Source organism: Canis lupus, chromosome 27 (genome assembly GCF_003254725.2).
Source record: "Canis lupus dingo isolate Sandy chromosome 27, ASM325472v2, whole genome shotgun sequence".
Taxonomy (NCBI): Eukaryota; Metazoa; Chordata; class Mammalia; order Carnivora; family Canidae; genus Canis; species Canis lupus.
In genome coordinates this window covers 10,583,238-10,602,757 of record NC_064269.1, presented here as the reverse complement: position 1 = coordinate 10,602,757, position 19,520 = coordinate 10,583,238, and the positions used below count along the sequence as shown (strand labels likewise).

General features: G+C 36.3%; 1 protein-coding gene across 5 annotated transcripts in view; it reads right to left on the bottom strand.

The window, feature by feature from the left end:
• ADAMTS20 (ADAM metallopeptidase with thrombospondin type 1 motif 20) overlaps positions 1–19,520 on the bottom strand; it is a 163,132-nt gene that overhangs the window by 75,551 nt on the left and 68,061 nt on the right. For 3 of the 5 annotated variants that reach the window (XM_049102553.1, XM_049102556.1, XM_049102555.1), the window contains exons 12-18: positions 16,667–16,812; positions 15,310–15,491; positions 15,077–15,213; positions 12,757–12,874; positions 10,254–10,349; positions 5,899–6,065; positions 5,570–5,747 (exon numbers count right to left, since the gene is read on the bottom strand). In XM_049102553.1, coding sequence (XP_048958510.1) covers positions 5,570–5,747; positions 5,899–6,065; positions 10,254–10,349; positions 12,757–12,874; positions 15,077–15,213; positions 15,310–15,491; positions 16,667–16,812 — 1,024 coding nt within the window. The remainder of the gene's footprint in view (positions 1–5,569; positions 5,748–5,898; positions 6,066–10,253; positions 10,350–12,756; positions 12,875–15,076; positions 15,214–15,309; positions 15,492–16,666; positions 16,813–19,520) is intronic. The other 2 variants (XM_025477314.3, XM_049102554.1) reach the window with 2 other exon arrangements.

Genomic DNA, 19,520 nt, shown 5'->3' with positions numbered 1-19,520 from the left:
AAAGAATATGACCCTTTTCCACTTCTAAGCAGAAGCTCTAAAAGCCACTATATACTTCTGTCCAGCTCACTTTCCCTTTCCCCTCTGTCTCTAAAGTAGCCTTTCCCAGATAAGGTTGATCTTTCAGATTGGAATTGTGAATGGAAAAGACACAATAAAAAGATCATTGGCTATCAGTTTGACAGGGTATGGAGGGAGGGATTTTTAGCGCAGGGAAAGTATTCTGCATGATGCTGTAATATGTATACGTGCAATTAAACATTTGTTAAAATCCATTGGATGCATAACACAGTGAACTGTAAACTATGGGTTGTAGTTAATAACACATCAATTGTAACAAATGTGTCTCACTAATTCAAGATGTTATAGCGGAATGGGAGGGAGGAGGTGAAAGACAATGTGTGAATTTTCTGTACCTTCTGCCTCAATTTCTCTATCAACCAAAACTGCTCTAAAAATAATCTTTTTGGGGGATGCCTGGGTGGCTCAGCGGTTGAGTGTCTGTCTTTGGTTCAGGGCATGACCCTGGGGTCCTGGAATCCAGTCCCATATCAGGCTCCCTGCATGGAGCCTGCTTCTCCCTCTGCCTGTGTCCTTCTTTCTCTGTCTCTCATAAATAAGATAGATGATAGATAGATAGATAGATAGATAGATAGAGATAGATAATAAAATCTTAAAAAAATATTTTTTTAATGACATGGATACGGATACCAAACTGAGAACAGCCATTGCCAATTGGCAACTAAAACATAGTAGGACCAAGAAATAAACCTTTGTTTTACAAATCCATTGAGATTTGCTGGTTGGTTGTACACAGCATCACCACAGTGAAAGCAAAGCTAAGAAGTGATTATAATGGGCCAGAATAGACAGATCTTTACACTTTCTGCAATGAGGAGACAGGGAAAAGTTTAGGCAGAGACATGATCGAGTTTGTATTTCATCAAAGTTCAACTGCATACTTTCAGTTAGCTAAACATGAACATGCATGTTTATCTTTGCTCCTTCCTAAATACCATCTGAAAAGACCATAAGGAATTTTGAAAAGGAATAAACCTAACAGAACAAAAAGAATAAAAAAAGGAAGCACAGTAGGCAAGGAAAGGACATTCTGAATATGAAAAGGGGATGGAAATAACTAACAGAGCCCAGGAAACTGAAACTTAAGCCTGTAGAGGGACCAAGTGAATAAGAAACAAATCATTCATGCTAAAGAATCCAAGAAAATCCCAGGAATTGAAAACACCAGGTTCTGTTGAAGAAGTGAATGTGTGAAGGGTAGGCCCCCCAAAAATGGAGAAGTGATTGAAAAGTACTGATGAAGAATAGCTGGACTCCTACCCTTCTAGTCGAGAGCAACATTGTCCAATAAAAATAGAATGTGAGCCATGTATGTAATTTCACATTTTCTAGTTGTCACGTTAATAAAAAAAAAGACATGGGTGAAATTGATATTTGGTATGTCTAACCTCAAGTACCTAAAATATCATTTTAGCTATGTTTTACTTTTTTTTTTTTTTTCCACACTGAGTTCTCAAAATTCATTGTGCATTTCACGCTTATACCACATTTCCATCGGTTAGCTACATTTGGCCAGTGGCTACCATACTGGACAGCAAAGCTCCAGAAAAAGTGAACCTGGGGAGATAGACAGCTTAAGGAAGTTGGGGGAAGTACTGTACCAAAAATAAGAGAATTAAGAAAAAGTCTCCATATTGAATGATGAGAACCAGGCCTACTGGACTCTCTTTCCATTCCCCTCTGGCTCCAAGCTGACTTCTATGGTTCTCTCGTCTCCAGGCTGACCATTAGAAGATTCCCCTCTTGAGAGGCTCTTTAACCCCCAAGAAGATTAACTGACAATGACATGTGGGGTTTCTCCTCCAATGACACATGAAAGGGCTATTTAGTGATCCAATTACTCTATAATGAGGTCCTACTTCACTTATCTGACCAACACAGAACTCTCAATCTGCATTTTAGTCTTAAATATGAACAAATAGCCAAGGATCAGCAGACATTTCAGGAAATTCACTGACACACAAGAGACCAAAATAAACAAAAACAAAGTAAAACTAAAATGAAACAGATTATGTCAGATAGAAGAAAATCTAAAGACTATGATTAATACTGTCAGAGACACAGATATTACACATCTATGAGACAAAAGCAAGATGTTATGACTAAGAATGTTAACAATGTAAATTCAGAAAATAAATTAGCAAATAGTGATTGGTTCAGGAGGTTGAATGTCTGAAATATATAAATATCAGAAAGATTTAAGAGAAAATTCAATGTAAGGAAATTATTAAATCATACAGAACCTGTTTCCAAACGTGAATGGCATCCTAATGACCCAGGAAAACAGATGAAAGAAACACCAACATCAAGGCAAATTGTCCTGAAATTTCACACCACTAGAATTCAAGAGAGGAGCCACAAAACTTCCACAATGGAAAGTGTCAGAGAAACACAGGAAACCAGAGAACAAGACTTTTAACCTTCTAAAGTACAAAATCTTAGCGTTTATTCCAAACTACTGAGCAAATATGAGAATAATGCCATTTTCATATATGAAAGGTTTCAACAAACTACCTTTTTCAGGAATATTATTGAGGGATATATTTCATCAGTGGGGGAAATAAAAAGAGGAACTCATGGGATTTAGAAAACAGGGAACACAGAAGAGAATCCCCCAAAAAATAATGAAGGGAAAGTTCACGAGGACACTCATGTAAAAGCAACAAAACCAAATTAGAGCAAGAGAAAAGAGGGCCACAGTAACAGCAGACTGATTCAAAAAGTAAAGGAGAATTGAAACTGCCAGATTAAGTAACGTACTTGAAAATATTCAGATAAAATTTCTAAGCTCTCACAAAGTTTGGGAACTCATTACATTCAGTACACAGAATAACAAAACTGAGGGAATTTCAATCATAATTTTTTAAAAAGAACATATATGTGTGTGTATGTATTTATTTAGCTAGCAGGTCCAGGAGACGGGGTGGGCAGAGGGAGCCGCAGATTCCCAACTGAGCTGGGAGCCTGACATGGGGCTCAACACCATGACTCTGGGACCATGACCCGAGCAGAAGGCAGACGCTGAACTGAGCCACTCAGGCACCCCTCATTTTTTATTTTTATTTTTTGGAAGAGAACGTGCACATGTGCGCACGCACTCATGGTGCGGAGAGGGGCAAAAGGAGAGTGAGAATCTTAGGCTGGTTCCATGCCCAGAGCAGAGCCTGATGCAAGGGCTCAATCTCACAACCCTGAGATCTTGACCCAAGTGGAAATTAAGAGTTGGACATTTAACCAACTGAGCCACCAGGGCCCCCTATGAGAATTTCCTTTTAGAAAAACTAAAAAGTTACAAAGAGCGAATATAACCATCGTATACTATGTGGCAACTAACAGTTTTTTCCCTCCAGCTCAAAATTGTTGAAGAGATATCGCTCTGGTTCAGACTCCCAAACCACTGCATCAGGTCTTGATGAACCTTTTATTTGGATCTTGCTCTTTTTTACTCGATACATTCTCCACATTTTCACACATTCCCTCACTCACCTGATGTTTGGATTTGTTCCTAGCTCCCCATATCCACTGCCACAGACCGGGGTACCCATTCAGTGCTGGAATGAAGTTCCCTGTTCTCAAAATCTCCATTTCCTTTTGTAAGGCCCATCTAGGGTCCTTCTGTCTCCTCCTCTGTACCAAAACTTTGGTCCTCCTTCCAGCATTTATGCCAGTCAGTCATTTACTATCTATGGCAGTCTCCCTCCACAGACATCGTCCCAATGAAAACATCTGTTCCCATGCAATCAATCTGAGCACCACAACCCCAACATCACAGGACCAAGTCTGTGTGTGTGTGTGTGTGTGTGTGTGTGTGTGTGTGTGTGTGTGTTTCAGAACAGGACACCACAATTTTTTTGGCACCTTGAGGTCAGTTTGTTAGTCTGTTCCTCACATTCCCCTCATCTATGGTCACTGCCTCTGGCTACCCACCTTATTTCAGCTCATTTCCATTTGGTACTGAGCAACGTCTCCTCTGAACCACTGCTCCCCTAATTTCCAAAACTTTTCTCCAGTCCCCATGAGAACTACTTTCCACTGCATCAGACTTCCCTGTGCCTTCATATTGAATCTCCTCACACACTGCTCCATCTTTTTTGCACTTCTCTGGGCACATCTGTAGCACTGCATTTACTGAGACCAAGAACATCTACTCATGCTGGTTTTATCCACTAGAATTTAAAACTCAGATGCAGAATTGAGGTCTTAATTCGAAACAAAGTAAAGTAGTCCCTCAAAGGTACTGATTTGAGAAGTATTACACAATTAAGTATCCATAACTACACATTTCCCAAAGATTACAGTCTCTTCACATATTCTTTCTCGACCGTAAATGTCCCTGCTTTTCCATTTCCTGGTATGCTCCTTTCACTTATTCATGCCAGCACTACAAATGTACTTTCTTGTGGTCATGGAAAGAAAATAAAAGAATGCAAGGATGTTGGGTACCCCAACACCAAACGGAAGAGATTGGTTACTAGGAAAGTGTATGGAGGTGAGTGGGTGAGAGAACACTTATTTCACTGGGAAAGAGTATACATCAGTTCCTCATCATCTGTGGCCTCAGTACTGCAGTCAACCACGGGCCAGAGATGATCCACTTTTTAATGCACCACCTGAAGATCAATAGAGCCTAGAGCCTAACAGAATTCACCACACTTCATCTCATCACGTGAGCATTTTATCACCTCACATCATCACAAGAAGGGTGAGTACAGTACAATAAATTTTGAGAGAGACCACATTCACAGAAATTTTATTAGGTACAGGTGATCCTTCAACAACATGGGTCTGAACTATGCAGGTCCACTCACACATGTTTTTTGATAAATACCATAGATGTATTTTGGCTTCTGGTTTTGTTAACATTTTTTTTTCTCTAGCTTGCTTTATTGTAAAACGACAGTAATTAATAAATATAACATACAAAACATGTGTTAAGTGCTTGTTATCGATAAGATTTCCAGTCAACTGTAGGCTAATAGTTGTTAAGTTCTTGGGGAGTCAAAAGTTTTATGTGAATTTTTAACTCCTTGGAGGTTGGTACTCCTAACCCTTGTATTGTTCAAGAGTCAACTATGTAGTGTTATAACTGTTTGATTTTATTATAAATCTCTTACTAATTTATAAACTTTATCATAGTAACTACATACAGGAAAAAACAAAGTACGTATGAGATTCGATGCTCTCTATAGTTTCAGGCATGGAATCCTGAGGGGTACATGGAATGTATCCCTCCTCCAATAAGCACGGTGGATTACTGTACAAGTTAGAGAAACTGCTTGCAACTGCAAGAAAGAATGAGAAAAAAAGCAGTAATAGAGAATGTTGGAAAGGGAAGAGACAGATGAGGCTGTTAAGTATCAGAAACCATGAATGGGGAGAAAAGTAGGAGGAAAAAAGGTAGGAAACCCTTGTTATGTTCGTGCAGTGATGTGTGTGTGTAGACATTTGGGGGACTCTGTAGGCAGACAGCCCCGAAAGTACTCCATACCAGCATGCACAGGCAAGCTTCTGTCTCTTTCACTCAACACCAGTGTACCTTGACACATCTTGGTGCAGTCTTGCCATGGTCCATACGGATCCCATGTGACTAGGTCGTTCTTCTCTTCCACGGGGATATTGAAGGAATATCGTACATCAGGGTTGTATAAATTACCCACACATAAAACCTCAATAGAAATACACAGGAGCACACAATTAATTCATAAAAAGATATTCCTGAAAGACATCATTTTTATGTTTAATAAATATAAAGCCCTTAACCATCAGTTTACTGATAGGATTAAAACGGAGTCTTATCAAGGACGCCTGAGAATTTACCTGCAAAACAACTTCTTCTTCCAGCCGATCAGTACTATTAATTCTTTCAATTGAGCTGTTTGAACCACTGTATTCAAAAATAGCTCCTTGTATGTTGATTTCTTTTTTTGACATACTTACAACAAAATTCCCATTCAAAAGAAAATTCCCTTGAGTGTCAGATAATGCTGTAAAAGAACAGTACTCATGAAATAGTAAAACAGTTCAGTCAATAATACAAGAAATATTTAACTTTTAAAATTCAAATCCTTTTCTGAAATTAACATAAATGTAAATTAATTTTGAGGAAATAAATATTTTACTATAACATGTTATCTAACCCATACAAAGAGAAACTCCAGCATATCAGCTAAAGATACTAAATTTACCCTATACTTTTCTGAGAATGTCCTCCCTCTACCAGACCTACAGCTTCAGGAAGGACATGCAGGAAGAGGAAAAACAGAAGTTATAGACTCAGGAGATACATCAGCTAAATCAGTCCTGGTCATCAATGGTGAGGAAATGACGACCACTCAGGCTGCTATAATATTTCATTTATGCTTTTTCTCAGAAAAAAAGGTACAAAGCTATAAAATTCTAGGGGTCAATTTTTTTTTTTTAAAGATTTTATTTATTCATGAGAGACACACAGAGAGAGGCGGACACATAGGCAGAGAGAGAAGCAGGCTCCCCACAGGGAGCCTGATGTCGGACTCAATCCTGGGACTCTGGGATCACACCTCAAGCCAAAAGCAGCCACTCAACCACTGGGCCACTCAGGTGTCCCTAGGGGTCAATACTCTAAGAGCCATCCGATGACCATACTATTCTTTATATAAATGTCTGGAGGGTTTATCATGGAGAGGCACTCTAATGCTGTTGACATACATGTGAATGACTGCTACTACCTCTCTGTTCCCGCAACTTGTTCTCAGTCCCAGTGATGTGTTAGTACAAGCCTGTCTAATATGTATTTGCGTATATTTATAGGCTATATAAAATACATATGTATAAAATATTATGTATAAATATGTAAAATAAAATAGTATGCATTCACAGTTTCTTTTAAAATATAAAACTGCATGGTGTCCACAGTAACTGAGTAATAAAATGAAACAAATTGGTATTAGAATAATGGGTTTAAATTCAAGTTGTTCCAATTAATTCCTATGTGATCTTGGACAAACCACTTGCTTAGTTTCCTAACTGTACCAGGCATAGAAATTCCTACTTTTAAATCAGCCTTTTAAATCAGGATCAAATTTGGAAAACGTTTGTAAAAGTGTATAAGTTGTAAAGCTCTGTGCATTTTTAACTTTTAAGAGAATGTATAATATTTGTTAGACTAATATAAGCTCTGTACTAATCAAATACTATTTTGCTTCCTTTACTTACATATTATTCAGTGGAGCAATAACCTTTTTAGTAAATGTTTGTTTGGCCTTCCAGGAAACTCCACACCCAAAGTGCACAAGTTACCCAGAACTAAGCTTTGTAATAAATACTACACTCCTGGAAAAAGCAACCCTGAAGGAATTACTGCTAAATAAATTTGGCATTTCTGTGTCTGTATGGACGGTCTTTTTATATTACACTAAATCCGTGAAAAACCAATAAAATTCTCTACGTATCCTATAAAATGAAAATTCCTCTAAAGAATATGTACTTTATCAAAAGTGAATAGGTCTACTTAAGGAACTATCAGTTATATTATAATTAAGAGAAATAAAACTTTACTTAGAAAAAGTTTATACATTTCACTACCTTTGGTTACCAAAGCCAATTTCATAAATATAAATGTTTATAAACCCCTTCTAATAATTTCACATATTTGCTCAAGTTAGACTTTGATAGTTCCATTACTACCTCTTTTACAGAGTATACTAATACCTTATTGGTAAACTTTTTTTTAAAGATTTTTTTAAATGTATTTATTGATGAGGGACAAAGAGAGAGAGAGAGGCAGAGACATAGGCAGAGGGAGAAGCAGGCTCCATGCAGGGAGCCCGACGTGGGACTCGATCCTGGGTCTCCAGGATCACAACCCAGGCTGCAGGCGGCGCTAAACCGCTGTGCCACCAGAGCTGCCTCTGGTAAACATTTCTAATTTTTAAACTGGTTGTCCATTCCTAGGTAAACACAAATATCTACATTTGGAACCTAAGAGCAACATGTTAAATATCTACAATATGGTTACATCTATTGATATATATGTACCCAGGTAATATTTTTGGCAAAAGAAAAATAATTGCAACAAAATATAAAAGGAAAATATATCAAAATATTTACACTTGATTTTGAGAAATTTTGTATTTTTTTATAAAAGGGAAATTGACATAACATAAAATTAACCATTTAAAAGTGAACAATTCAATGGCATTTAGTATATTCATGTTATACAACCACTACTTCTAGCTAGTTCTAAAACTTTTCATCATCTCAAAAGAAAATTTGTATCCCTGAAGCACTTGTTCCCTTTGCATTTGACTTTCTAATGTCAGATTTAAGTCTTGTGATAAGCTGCATGATAGATTCAGACTCCTCACTTAGTAGCATTGATAACTTGGGCCAATATTTCACTTTAATGTGAACCAGGTACTTGCAATATCCGCTCTATACCATCCCCTATTCCAGCTTGGTGAGTTGCTGAAAAGTCAATACTAAGGTATTTCCCAGACAGAAGGAAAAGGTTTGTAAAGAATTCTTTTCATCTTTGGGCCTAAGTGAAATTCTTTAAGGCTAAAAACTAATTTCTAAAAATAAACATAAACGAAGAAGCCTATACCCTAGATGTAGCTAAAGGACAATACACTGTGGCTATCTTCATTAACATTTAAAAATCTGAAATCAATTCTCTGTCTTGAATTAACATAAGTGTTCCATAATGGAATACTAAGCCATTCAAAAAATGAAATCTTGTCATTTACAACTACATGGGTAGAACTAGAGAGTTATTATGCTAAGCAAAATAAGTCAATCAGAGAGAGACAATTATGTTATTTCATTCATATGTGGAATTTAAAAAACAAAATAGAGTCATAAAGGAAGGGAGGGGAAAAATAAAAGATGCTATCAGAGAGGGAGACAAACCATAAGAGACTCAATCATAGGAACAAACTGAGGGTTGCTGGAGGGGAGGCAGGAGATGGGGTAACTGGGTGATGCACATTAAGGCGGGCACATGACATGACAATCACTGAGTGTTATATACAACTGATGAATCACTGAACTTTACTTCTAAAACTAATAATACGCTATATGTTAATTAAATTTAAAAAATTTTAAATAAGTGTTTTGTTTCAAGTTTTTATTTAAATTCTAGTTAGTTAACATATACTGTATACTGTAATATTGACTTCAGGAATAGAATTTAGTGATTCATCATTTACATATAACACCCAGTGCTCAGCACAGTGCTCTTCTTAACCTCCATCCCACTCCCCTCTAGCAACTCTCAGTTTGTTCTCTATAGGTAAATCTCTTATGATTTGCTTCCCTTTTTTTTCTCCTTCCCCAATGTTCATCTGTTTTGTTTTTTAATTTCCACATGAGTGAAACCATTTAATGTTTTTTAAAGTTTATATTTAAGTCCTTTTGATACATTAAAAAAACAGTTAATAGGGATCCCTGGGTGGCGCAGCGGTTTGGCGCCTGCCTTTGGCCCAGGGCGCGATCCTGGAGACTCGGGATCGAGTCCCACATCGGGCTCCCGGTGCATGGAGCCTGTTTCTCCCTCTGCCTATGTCTCTGACTCTCTCTCTCTCTCTCTCTCTCTGTGTGTGTGACTATCATAAATAAATAAAAATTTTTTAAAAAATTAAAAAAAAAAAGTTAATAAATTCTTTAAAGAACATTTAACCACAAAAAAAGTCTATAATTAATTATGGATAAAAAGAAAATAATTTCATTCTAAATAAACACGCAACTCTGAATATAATCTTTGGTTATTTAAAACACTATGTGGTAAAAGCAAATTTTTCAGAATTTTGCTCAGTGTTTTTATTTTTATTTTTTAAAGATTTTACTTACTTATTCATGAGACACACAGAGAGAGAGGCAGAGACATAGGCAGAGGGAGAAGCGGGCTCCCTGCAGGATACAGGACCTGATCTTAGGACTCAGGATCATGACCTGAGCAGAAGGCAGATGCTCAACGACTGAGCCACCCAGGTGTCTTGTTCAGTGTTTTAGAAATAAGTATATAACTCAAGAGGAAAATATGTATAGGAAGTCAGATGACTTAAGCTCAGTATGAAATGAAAATGCGTGTTTGTTCAAGGGGCTCTTCTTGCCTTCTAAGAATTTACATCAACCGCAGACCTCCATGAAATTCAACACGAATCACATATTGGCTGTTTACTAGAAATGTTTACCAAGGTAATTGTCATCTTCTGGTTTTCCAGAATAGCTATGCTGAAGAATATCAATGTTTGTTGCTCCTGCAGGAATCTTGACAACAACATTATAACCTGCAAAATAATTTGATACATGTTAACTTTCACAAGCTGATGGCCCAGAGGCTTATTAGAGCTGGATGATTAAAAAAAAAAAAACTGAATAGCACAATTTCATTTTATCTTTGAAAAATGATACAGTACTTATTCTTTTTTAATCAATGCATTACACAATTACTAAGGATTGAGAAAAAAAACGGTTGTCTACAAATATACAGTTTGGGATCCTTAAAGTACTTCCTATTTTCTTTTCTAAAATTCTGAACACAGAATGAGAAAGGAGTTAAAATTATAGTTCCTGAGATAATTAGAACACACATTCATTCTCAAATTTGACTAATACTTTTAGACTTTATACTTCCCAATGGAAAAAAATAGAGGATTTCAATGTTATTCACCAATCCAAAAAGTATCAAAATAGTTGGTGATTGCTCTGTGTTTACACAGAGATTTGGTGACAGGCAAAAACAACAAAAGTTAACATTTTTTAAGCTTTTGGGTTTCTAGTGTAAGCAAGAAGTCCTATAGCTACTCCCAAAATTTTACATTATTTTAAAAAGTCTAACAAATTGTCATGAGAGAAGTAAAATGTTTATTTGAGGGAAATCAAAGTAATATTTCTATTTTATGAGACCAAATTCAACAGTACTGGCACTGCTCAAAAGATGAGGAAATACTACATAGTAAACAAAAAATGTTTTCCCTACACTACACTCATTACATAGTTCTCCAAATACTCTCAGATTCTGTCAGCAACTAATTTTCCTCTAGTGATTATTCTAAGTTGTTCCTTTGCCTTATTAGTTTTTCCTTGTATTTAATACACGAGTAAAACGAGTTGTATGAGTTTTTCTCATACACTAACTTTTAAAAAAGATTAAATTTACAGCCCTGACATGAGAATACCTCGCATGTTTTAGTGTTCTAATTTATATTCCTTAAAGACATCACATTTTAAATATAAGGTGATAAATGGTCTGCTGACTCTGCATACATTATACGCATATTGGTTGTAAATCATCAGCCTACAAGAATAATTTTAGCTTATTATTTTTCCACTATAAGATATTCCTACTACCTCCTATTTGCGTCTTTCCAGTTTTTTAAGAAAGCAATTCCCAGGCATTACAAATGTGAAAGACAAAGGCTACCACCAGAGGGCAGAAATGTGACAAATGTTACACTACAAAGGAGTTTAATATCTTTTTCCATTTGCAAACTGATTAATTCATAATACAATTTTGGCAAAGTTGTATATTTTATCCTAATTTAGAACACGTGGTTTTGTGTGGGGAAAAAATGTTTTCTAGTGGGTAGAGACCGATTTCTGATAAATGTGTCACTGGTTTAAACAAAAGATCAAATGTGTGTGGCTCACATGAACTAATGAATCTTACCTACAAAAATAATGTCATATCTAGTAACTAAGATTCATAAGCATTACCAGAGTATAAATGTTACTATATTTTTAATATGGATAAAAATATAAATTTTGCATTTTAAATCATACTACTTTAATTGAGGCAATTCATACTAACTTAACTGTGTTCAAACACATGTGAACATAATTTAAGGTTGACAATAAAACTATAAAAAAATACATTTTTCATTTTGCAAGGAAATTTGGTACCATAAAAAGGACAAGGTTTTCCTAGAAAAGTCTCAGAAGAGAAAATATCTCATACTCTCATAACAATTTTAAAGAAAAATGAAATCATGGCCAAATAGGATTTATATATGTAATCTAGATACTTCCTGAAAAATCAAATATAGTAATCCCAAATCTACACTTAAATTAATGGTTTCATCCTTCACTCATTTTAATATAGTGGTTCAAATGATGAAAAGTAATTGAAAGCAATTCTCCTGGGAAAATCATAAATATATACATTTCAGACTACAGGAACAGCAATAAAGACACTATTAATTGGGGGACTATTCAAACATCACTGGCAAGAAGCACTGGATTTACTCTAATAAATACACCTACTGTATTTTCAAGAATCCGAATTGCCTTGAGCAAATGAATTCATTAATCCAAGGATACATCTGGTATAATTTTCTATATTTAGGAATATTTTACATTTTTATATTTAGGAAATTTTTACTAATCTTTTTTTTTTTTATTATTTTATTTATGATAGTCACACAGAGAGAGAGAGAGAGAGGCAGAGACATAGGCTGAGGGAGAAGCAGGCTCCATGCACTGGGAGCCCGACGTGGGATTCGATCCCGGGTCTCCAGGATCGCACCCTGAGCCAAAGGCAGGCGCTAAACCGCTGCGCCACCCAGGGATCCCCTTACTAATCATTTTGAACTAAAGGTACAGAGTGGGCAAAACAATAAACCATTATTATGCCTTGATTATATACTCTCATTATATCAAATAAAAGGGAAAATTAACAACAAATATATAGCTTACCATAATGAGCACTGTTGAAGACACCTGTCATTGTCCTGCATGAAGAGTTATCCCCACCACACACTCCACATTTGTCTCTCCTGGCCTTGGAGTTTAACACATGATCACAGCCAGCTTGCTTCAAAATAACAATAATTATAATCAGTATTATAAAAGTGACTGTTATAAGCATGGTATTTTATAAAATTTTCACAAATATTCTTGCAATTAACGGGAGATTCAGTACAACAGGATTTTTCAGAGTTTCTACTGTATCTACTGGTTTTGTTGTACCAAAGTATCTACTGGTTTTGTTGTTTAATATTTCACACACCTTTTCATCACGTGGTTGAAAAAACAGTGCTTTTCAAAGGGTTGTCCACCTACCTCCTGCATCAAAATCACATGGGATGGCATTTAAAAAGGTAGATTCCCGATTTTCTGAATTAAAAAATCCTTGGAGGTAAGAACTAGGACTCTGCATTGTAACAAACATGGACAATAATTACTTTGTCCACTGTCTAAGCCATTCTTTAAAAAAATATAATTCAAAGAGACAAAAAAAGCATGATTATGTAAGAACACATTTCAAATAACTTCAAAGAGATGACTTTCATGATTTTTTAAACTCATGGATCTTAGAACTCCAGGAATAAATGGAGTACATTTGAAAATTTATTTCTTCAAAATTAATAACCATCTTATTTAGTTGTGTTTATGTAAAGAGTGAGTAATTGGACAAAGGTTGAAAGTGAATGGTTTCATTCAGGAGTTTAAAAGAGTAAGTGCAGTTCTCCATGCAGATACTGTCCTCTGCATGCACTGTACTAACTCTTAGTTCCTTAGAATACTCCTCCAAAATTTCATGATAAGAAAATTTCATAAGCCTCATTCTTTTATTCACAAGGTGAATATTTCCAAAATGAATGTCAACCAGAAAGGATGTTCCTGAAAGGAACATGCATCTGTAAGTTCAGATAATCATTGTTTTTCATGGTATAGGATTTTGTGCTAATTCAGATAAAACTTAAATTTTTCAGGCCACCGAGTACCCTTTTTCTAGTCTGTTTCCTTTGTTTTGAACATCTCATTAGACCTTCGAGTGCAAAGCATTTTATCACCAGGCAACTGGTAATAGATGTTTGGCTAAGAGAAAATTGGTACCTTAACCCAAGGAATGAATTCATAATATTACCCTTGTATTCTTTAGACAGAATTCATTATCCTAGTTCTCAAACTCACCATTTTTAAGACCTCATTCTGCAGTGTGGGTGCTTTAATTCAGAATCTCATCTGCTTCTCACCTAGAATCCGAAGTGGCTATCTCCAATCTTCTCCCAACCCCATATATTTTTGAAGATTCTAATATGCAGATCAAATAACATCTCTCACTCAACTCCAAATTCTCCTAAGGGACCTCTAGGACCTCAGAAAAAAAAAGTGAATATAAAGCTAGTCCCTATGTCCAATCAGTCCTTTACCTCCTCTCCTTTCTAAATCCTATTCATCCTCAATAAAAAGCTCAAGCCTCACATTCTCATGAGCATTCTCTGAACCATATACATACTTCCCCACAAAACACTCCTCTCTCAATATCCCTAATGCCACTGTGCTGATGACCCCATAGCCCTGCATTGGAATTATTCACATGTCTATCTGTGACCACCTTGGGGTTTATGGTTCTGTTTCAGTCTTTCATCCTGGTGACTAGAACAGTATCTAACATTTAAGTAGGTACTCAGCGAATGTCGTTGAATACACCCAGGAAGTAAAATACAAGGATGAAAAGAGGAAGGGGCAAGGGTGCCTGAGTGGCTCAGTCCCCTGTTAAGCGCTTGACTCTTGGTTTCAGCTTAGCTCACGATCTCAGGGTCATGCAATGAAGCTCCACATCAAGCTCCATATGCATCTACTTAGGTTTCTCTCTCCTTCTACCTGCCCCCCTCCCAAATAAATAGATCTAAAAAAAAAAAAAAAAAAAAAAAAAGAGGGAGGGAAAGATAGCATCACTAACCAACAAGGAGGGAGTCACAAGAAGTCACATTTGAAGTAGCCAAAGGACTTTACAACCCTGTGTCCTAATATTTTCTTTTTAAGAAGCCAATTCTCACAACTCATTTTGATCTTGAGTACCATAAGCAAAGCAAAATCAGCAAACTTAATGTTTCATGAGTCACTCTTGATGACAGAGAATTGCCTAGTAACAAAGTCTCCTGACCATACTTCTAAAGATAGAATGGCATCACTGAAGGGTGCTGCACTGGAATTCGTGAAAATGTATTGTGAGGTAGAGAAAAAGAAGAATATTATAAAATATAAGTTTAAATATAAGTTTACTTACCCGACAGAGGCCTTGAACACAGATATCATTAGTTTCGGTTCCACAAGGAGTACCATCAGCAACCCTATCCTTCAACTGGTAGAAGTTAGTGGTTCCGGCAACCCGACAATACAGTTTACAGCGATCTTTTATGGCAACTGTAAGAAAAAGTTACGTTTTTGGTGTACAATAATATAGCTGTATGGTCCTAGGTCTCAAGAAATTTTACATCAAAAAATATTCTAACTACTTACTCCCACTGTATTTTGGAAGCCACCTCACATTAGGGGAAAGACCATTGATGTTGAAATGTTTACCATCAAAATCAGAGCACTGCTTCTCTCGAAAGTCTTGCTTGCCTTTTGGACATGAATCAGTATTACATGATCGAAATTTCATCCTGCGGCCCACACAGTACTTTCCTCCGTTTCTTGGCCTAGTCAAATTCATTACATTTTAAAGCACATCAGTATAATATTCTTTCTGCCATTTACTTCTAAAACTGTTCCACTCTGTCCCAGGATCTGGAAAACCACTTATGTCCCACTAACACTTTTTGTTTAACAGAAGTACGTTACATGGTTTTTAAGCTATTCAGTGGCTAACAAACTGTAAAAATACTCATCTTAGGATAGATACCGTGGGCTAGAAGGCAGCACTGGTCACTTATTCATCACTTGGTTAACTCACAAGGAACTAATGATGGGAATTTGTTTTAAAATGTCAAAATAGGGTTTGTTCACTTTGAGGGGTTAAGAAAAAAAGACCTAGTGAACCAAAGATGATACCATGTTAAAGAAATATATAGGCATCTTTGTTGCATATATACTACTTATCACTCACTTCAAAGAGTTTTGTGGTATTAATCTATATCCATCCATCTCTTTATTTCAACTTATACTGGAAAATAAAAACTCTTTTTGTCAGCATTTTTTAAACATAAAAACTTCTAGCATAATTTAAATACCATGAAATTCAAATGAACTAAGTCATTTTGCTCAAAGTCCTATCTACACATAAAAAATTCTTTATTGCTTACCAATTTATATATCATAACAGACACATTTAGAAATCTTTATGGAATCTCTACATTCTTTTAAATATTTTGATGAGGGGGGAAATATGCTTCAGTACTTATTCAACCTAAAGACACTGATGCATCTATAATATGAGAAGCAGAGAAAGAAAATAGGACATGTCAAATTACACAAAACAGTAAAAAAAACAGGTAATGAAAATACACATTTTATGCAGAAGAGCCAAGAGACAATTTTAAAGGAGCCAGGAATTTCAATGGAAACACAGTAAATGTAAAAATGCCATTACATTACTGTCATTTTTACAACTATTTCGCAAATTTACACTAAATCAGAAAAAATCAAGGATCCTATCTTAACTCGAAGTCTAAAGATTAAGCTAGTTAATTGTTGTTTGTTTTTTTTTAAAGTTTGAATCTATCAAGATAAGGTAATATGGCTTAAAGTATTCCAGAAGGTTTCTATATCTCAGAAATTTACAGACTGACCTCCAGTTTAGAAGTGAATGAAACTGATGTCTACTTTCTGGTGCCTTGAGATAATCTTAATTTACAGTGACATAAAAAAGACATACTCAGGGCGATTACAGAGCCTGGTTGTGCTTTTGATTCCACCTCCACATGTTCTTGAACAAGAGCTGTAAGGTCCCCACGGTCCCCATTCACCATCTACCGGACGTGTTTCCATTTCTTTGTTTACACATAGCCCATGATGGCAATGCTTAAAAAAAAAAAAAAAATAACACACACATACACACACCACAATGAAATGATTCATACATACAAAATCAGAATATCAGTAATTATAATAGCATAAATATCAATAAAGAAAATGTATACAACTTAAAGCAAAATATTAATTCAGAAATGTGATTACATTTGGCACTCAAATATATTCTGAATATCTGCTAAGTAACTGTAAAAAGATCTGTGGAATGAAGAAAGAATAGGAAATTTCCCTTGCCTTTGAGATTTTGAGTCTCACTGAGGGAGGGAAGACCTGCTGTATGGGGAAAGTGTAGTAAAATGAAAATTTAAGGGAATAATGCATATCTGTGATTCTAGTTTTCTATGCAAAGATATGTATCACTCTTCCACTCTTTTAGCTAACTTTTTACTTCATCTCATTCAAAGTCTCAATGCTCACTTTCTTACTTTCACCAAAAAATGGATGTACAAAAGAATCTGCTCACAATCTCCTACTCCTTTTACCCACCTAACTGCCCCGGGGCTCAGTGCTCAGCCTTCCCGTCTGTTAGTGTACATGAAAATTCCAGGATCCTAGGGAAAGTCAACCCCTCTACCTGTGTACTTAATCTCAAATCCTCACTGCAACAGTTCTCCCATCTCTCCTAAATCATGGTTCTAGTCTCTGCTATAACAAAAAGATGGTCCATGCACTGTTGCCACCCTGTCAACTAGTCACTGCAAGGAGTACAGAAATCGAAAGTTAGCATTTAGAAACATTTATAGGATTTTGACATAATGTCATGTTTACCAAAGTTAATTAATTAATTTTTAAAATTAAATTAGTTAATTTAAAAGTTGGCTTATATTTGTTTTCACTGTGGCAAAATACACACCATAAAATTTACCATCTTAACCATTTTTAAGTGTACAGTTCAGTGGTATTAAAATGCATTCACAGTGTTGTGCAATCATCACCATCAATCCACATAACTCTCCATCTTCCCACTCTGAGACTATACCCTTGAAACAATTAATTCCCCCTTCTCTCCTCTCCCAAGCCCCAGGCAATCTCCATTCTACTGTGCTTGTATGTATCTGGCTACTCTATGTATCTCATGTAATTAAAATCGTGCATCTTTTTGTGACTGGCTCATTTCACTTAGCATAGGGTTGTCAAAATTCATCCATATTGTAGCATGTGTCAGAATTTCCTTCCTTTTAAGGCTGAATAATATTCCATTGCATGTGTAGATTACATTTTGTTTATTCATTCATCCCCTGATGGCCACTTGGGTTACTTCCATCTCTGGCTACTGTGGATAATGCTGATATGAACAGGAGTGTGCAGAGATCTCTTCAAGACTCTATTTTCAGTTCTTTGGGATATACACCCATAAGTGGTGATGCTGGATCAGATAATCCCATTTTTAATTTGAAGACTGGCCACACTGTTTTCCACAGAAAAATCTGGCTTACATTTTGAATGTCTTTTTTCATTTTGTTGTTCTAATCATTTTTATCATTTTGTAAAAGTATCAGTTTAAATTATCAGAAATTTGTAAAATTTGTAACCCTGTCACTCAGCATCACAGTAAAAGTATCAGTTTAAATTATCAGAAATTTGTAAAAAGACTGGTCTTTTAACTAGAGATGATTTTGGAAATATTCCTCTAAGATAATTCTCAATATACAAATATACTATGTCCCCTCTTTATCTTTTAAAGATTTATTTATTTGGAGAGTTGGAGAGAGAGCACATACACAAACAGGGGGAGGGGCAGAGGAAAAGGGAAAAATATCCTCAAGCGGACTCCCCGATAAGCACAGAGCATGAGGTGGGCTCCATCCCAGGACTCTGAGATATGACCTGACACAAAATCAAGAGCTAGATGCTCAACCAATTGAGCCACCCAAGTGCCCCTATTTCCAGTCTTTAAAAACAAAACTTAGATCTCACTTTCCTCACCTGCTACTGTCCTGTTTCTCATTGAAGGAGCTGTCCATGTGCATTGTCTAACGCTCGATGCCTATGCTCTCCTGGTTCTACCATCCATGTCTCTGCTCATGCATACACAACCAATGATCAGTTCTCTTTCTTGATTTAGCAGTATATTCTTTTTTTTTTTTCTCTTGATTTCTAGGGATCCACTTAATGCTGGAAAGTCCTGGGCTCAGATCTCGGTCCTTTATTCTTCCCTATCAACAATCACTGCCAGCCCAAATCCCCCTCCTGAACTCCAGACTCATGTACACAGGCTGCTTATGTTTCTTCACTGTAATGTCTAATAAACATTTCAGACATCATACCTAAAACCGAACCGCTGACCCCTCAAAATTCTGCTGAGTTGATTAGCCAAAAACAGTCATCCTACCTCTAACAGTTCACATTTAATATATTAGTAAATGATCTAGTAGTTTAAGAACAAACAAAAAAAATTGACTTTTAATTATCACCCCAGTGATCCCAACTCTGGTGTAAGCCATCATCTCTCATCTTTTTTTTTTTTAAGATTTTATTTTATTTATTCAGAGAGACACAGAGAGAGAGAGGCAGAGACACTGGCAGAGGGAGAAGCAGACTCCATGCAGGGAGCCCAACATGGGACTCAACCCTGGGTCTCCAGGATCATGCTCTGGGCTGAAAGTGGCGCTAAACCGCTGGGCCACCGGGACTGCCCTCATCTCTCATCTCTATCACTGCCATACCTAAGTAGATCTGTTTCCAACTCTTGCTCCCTA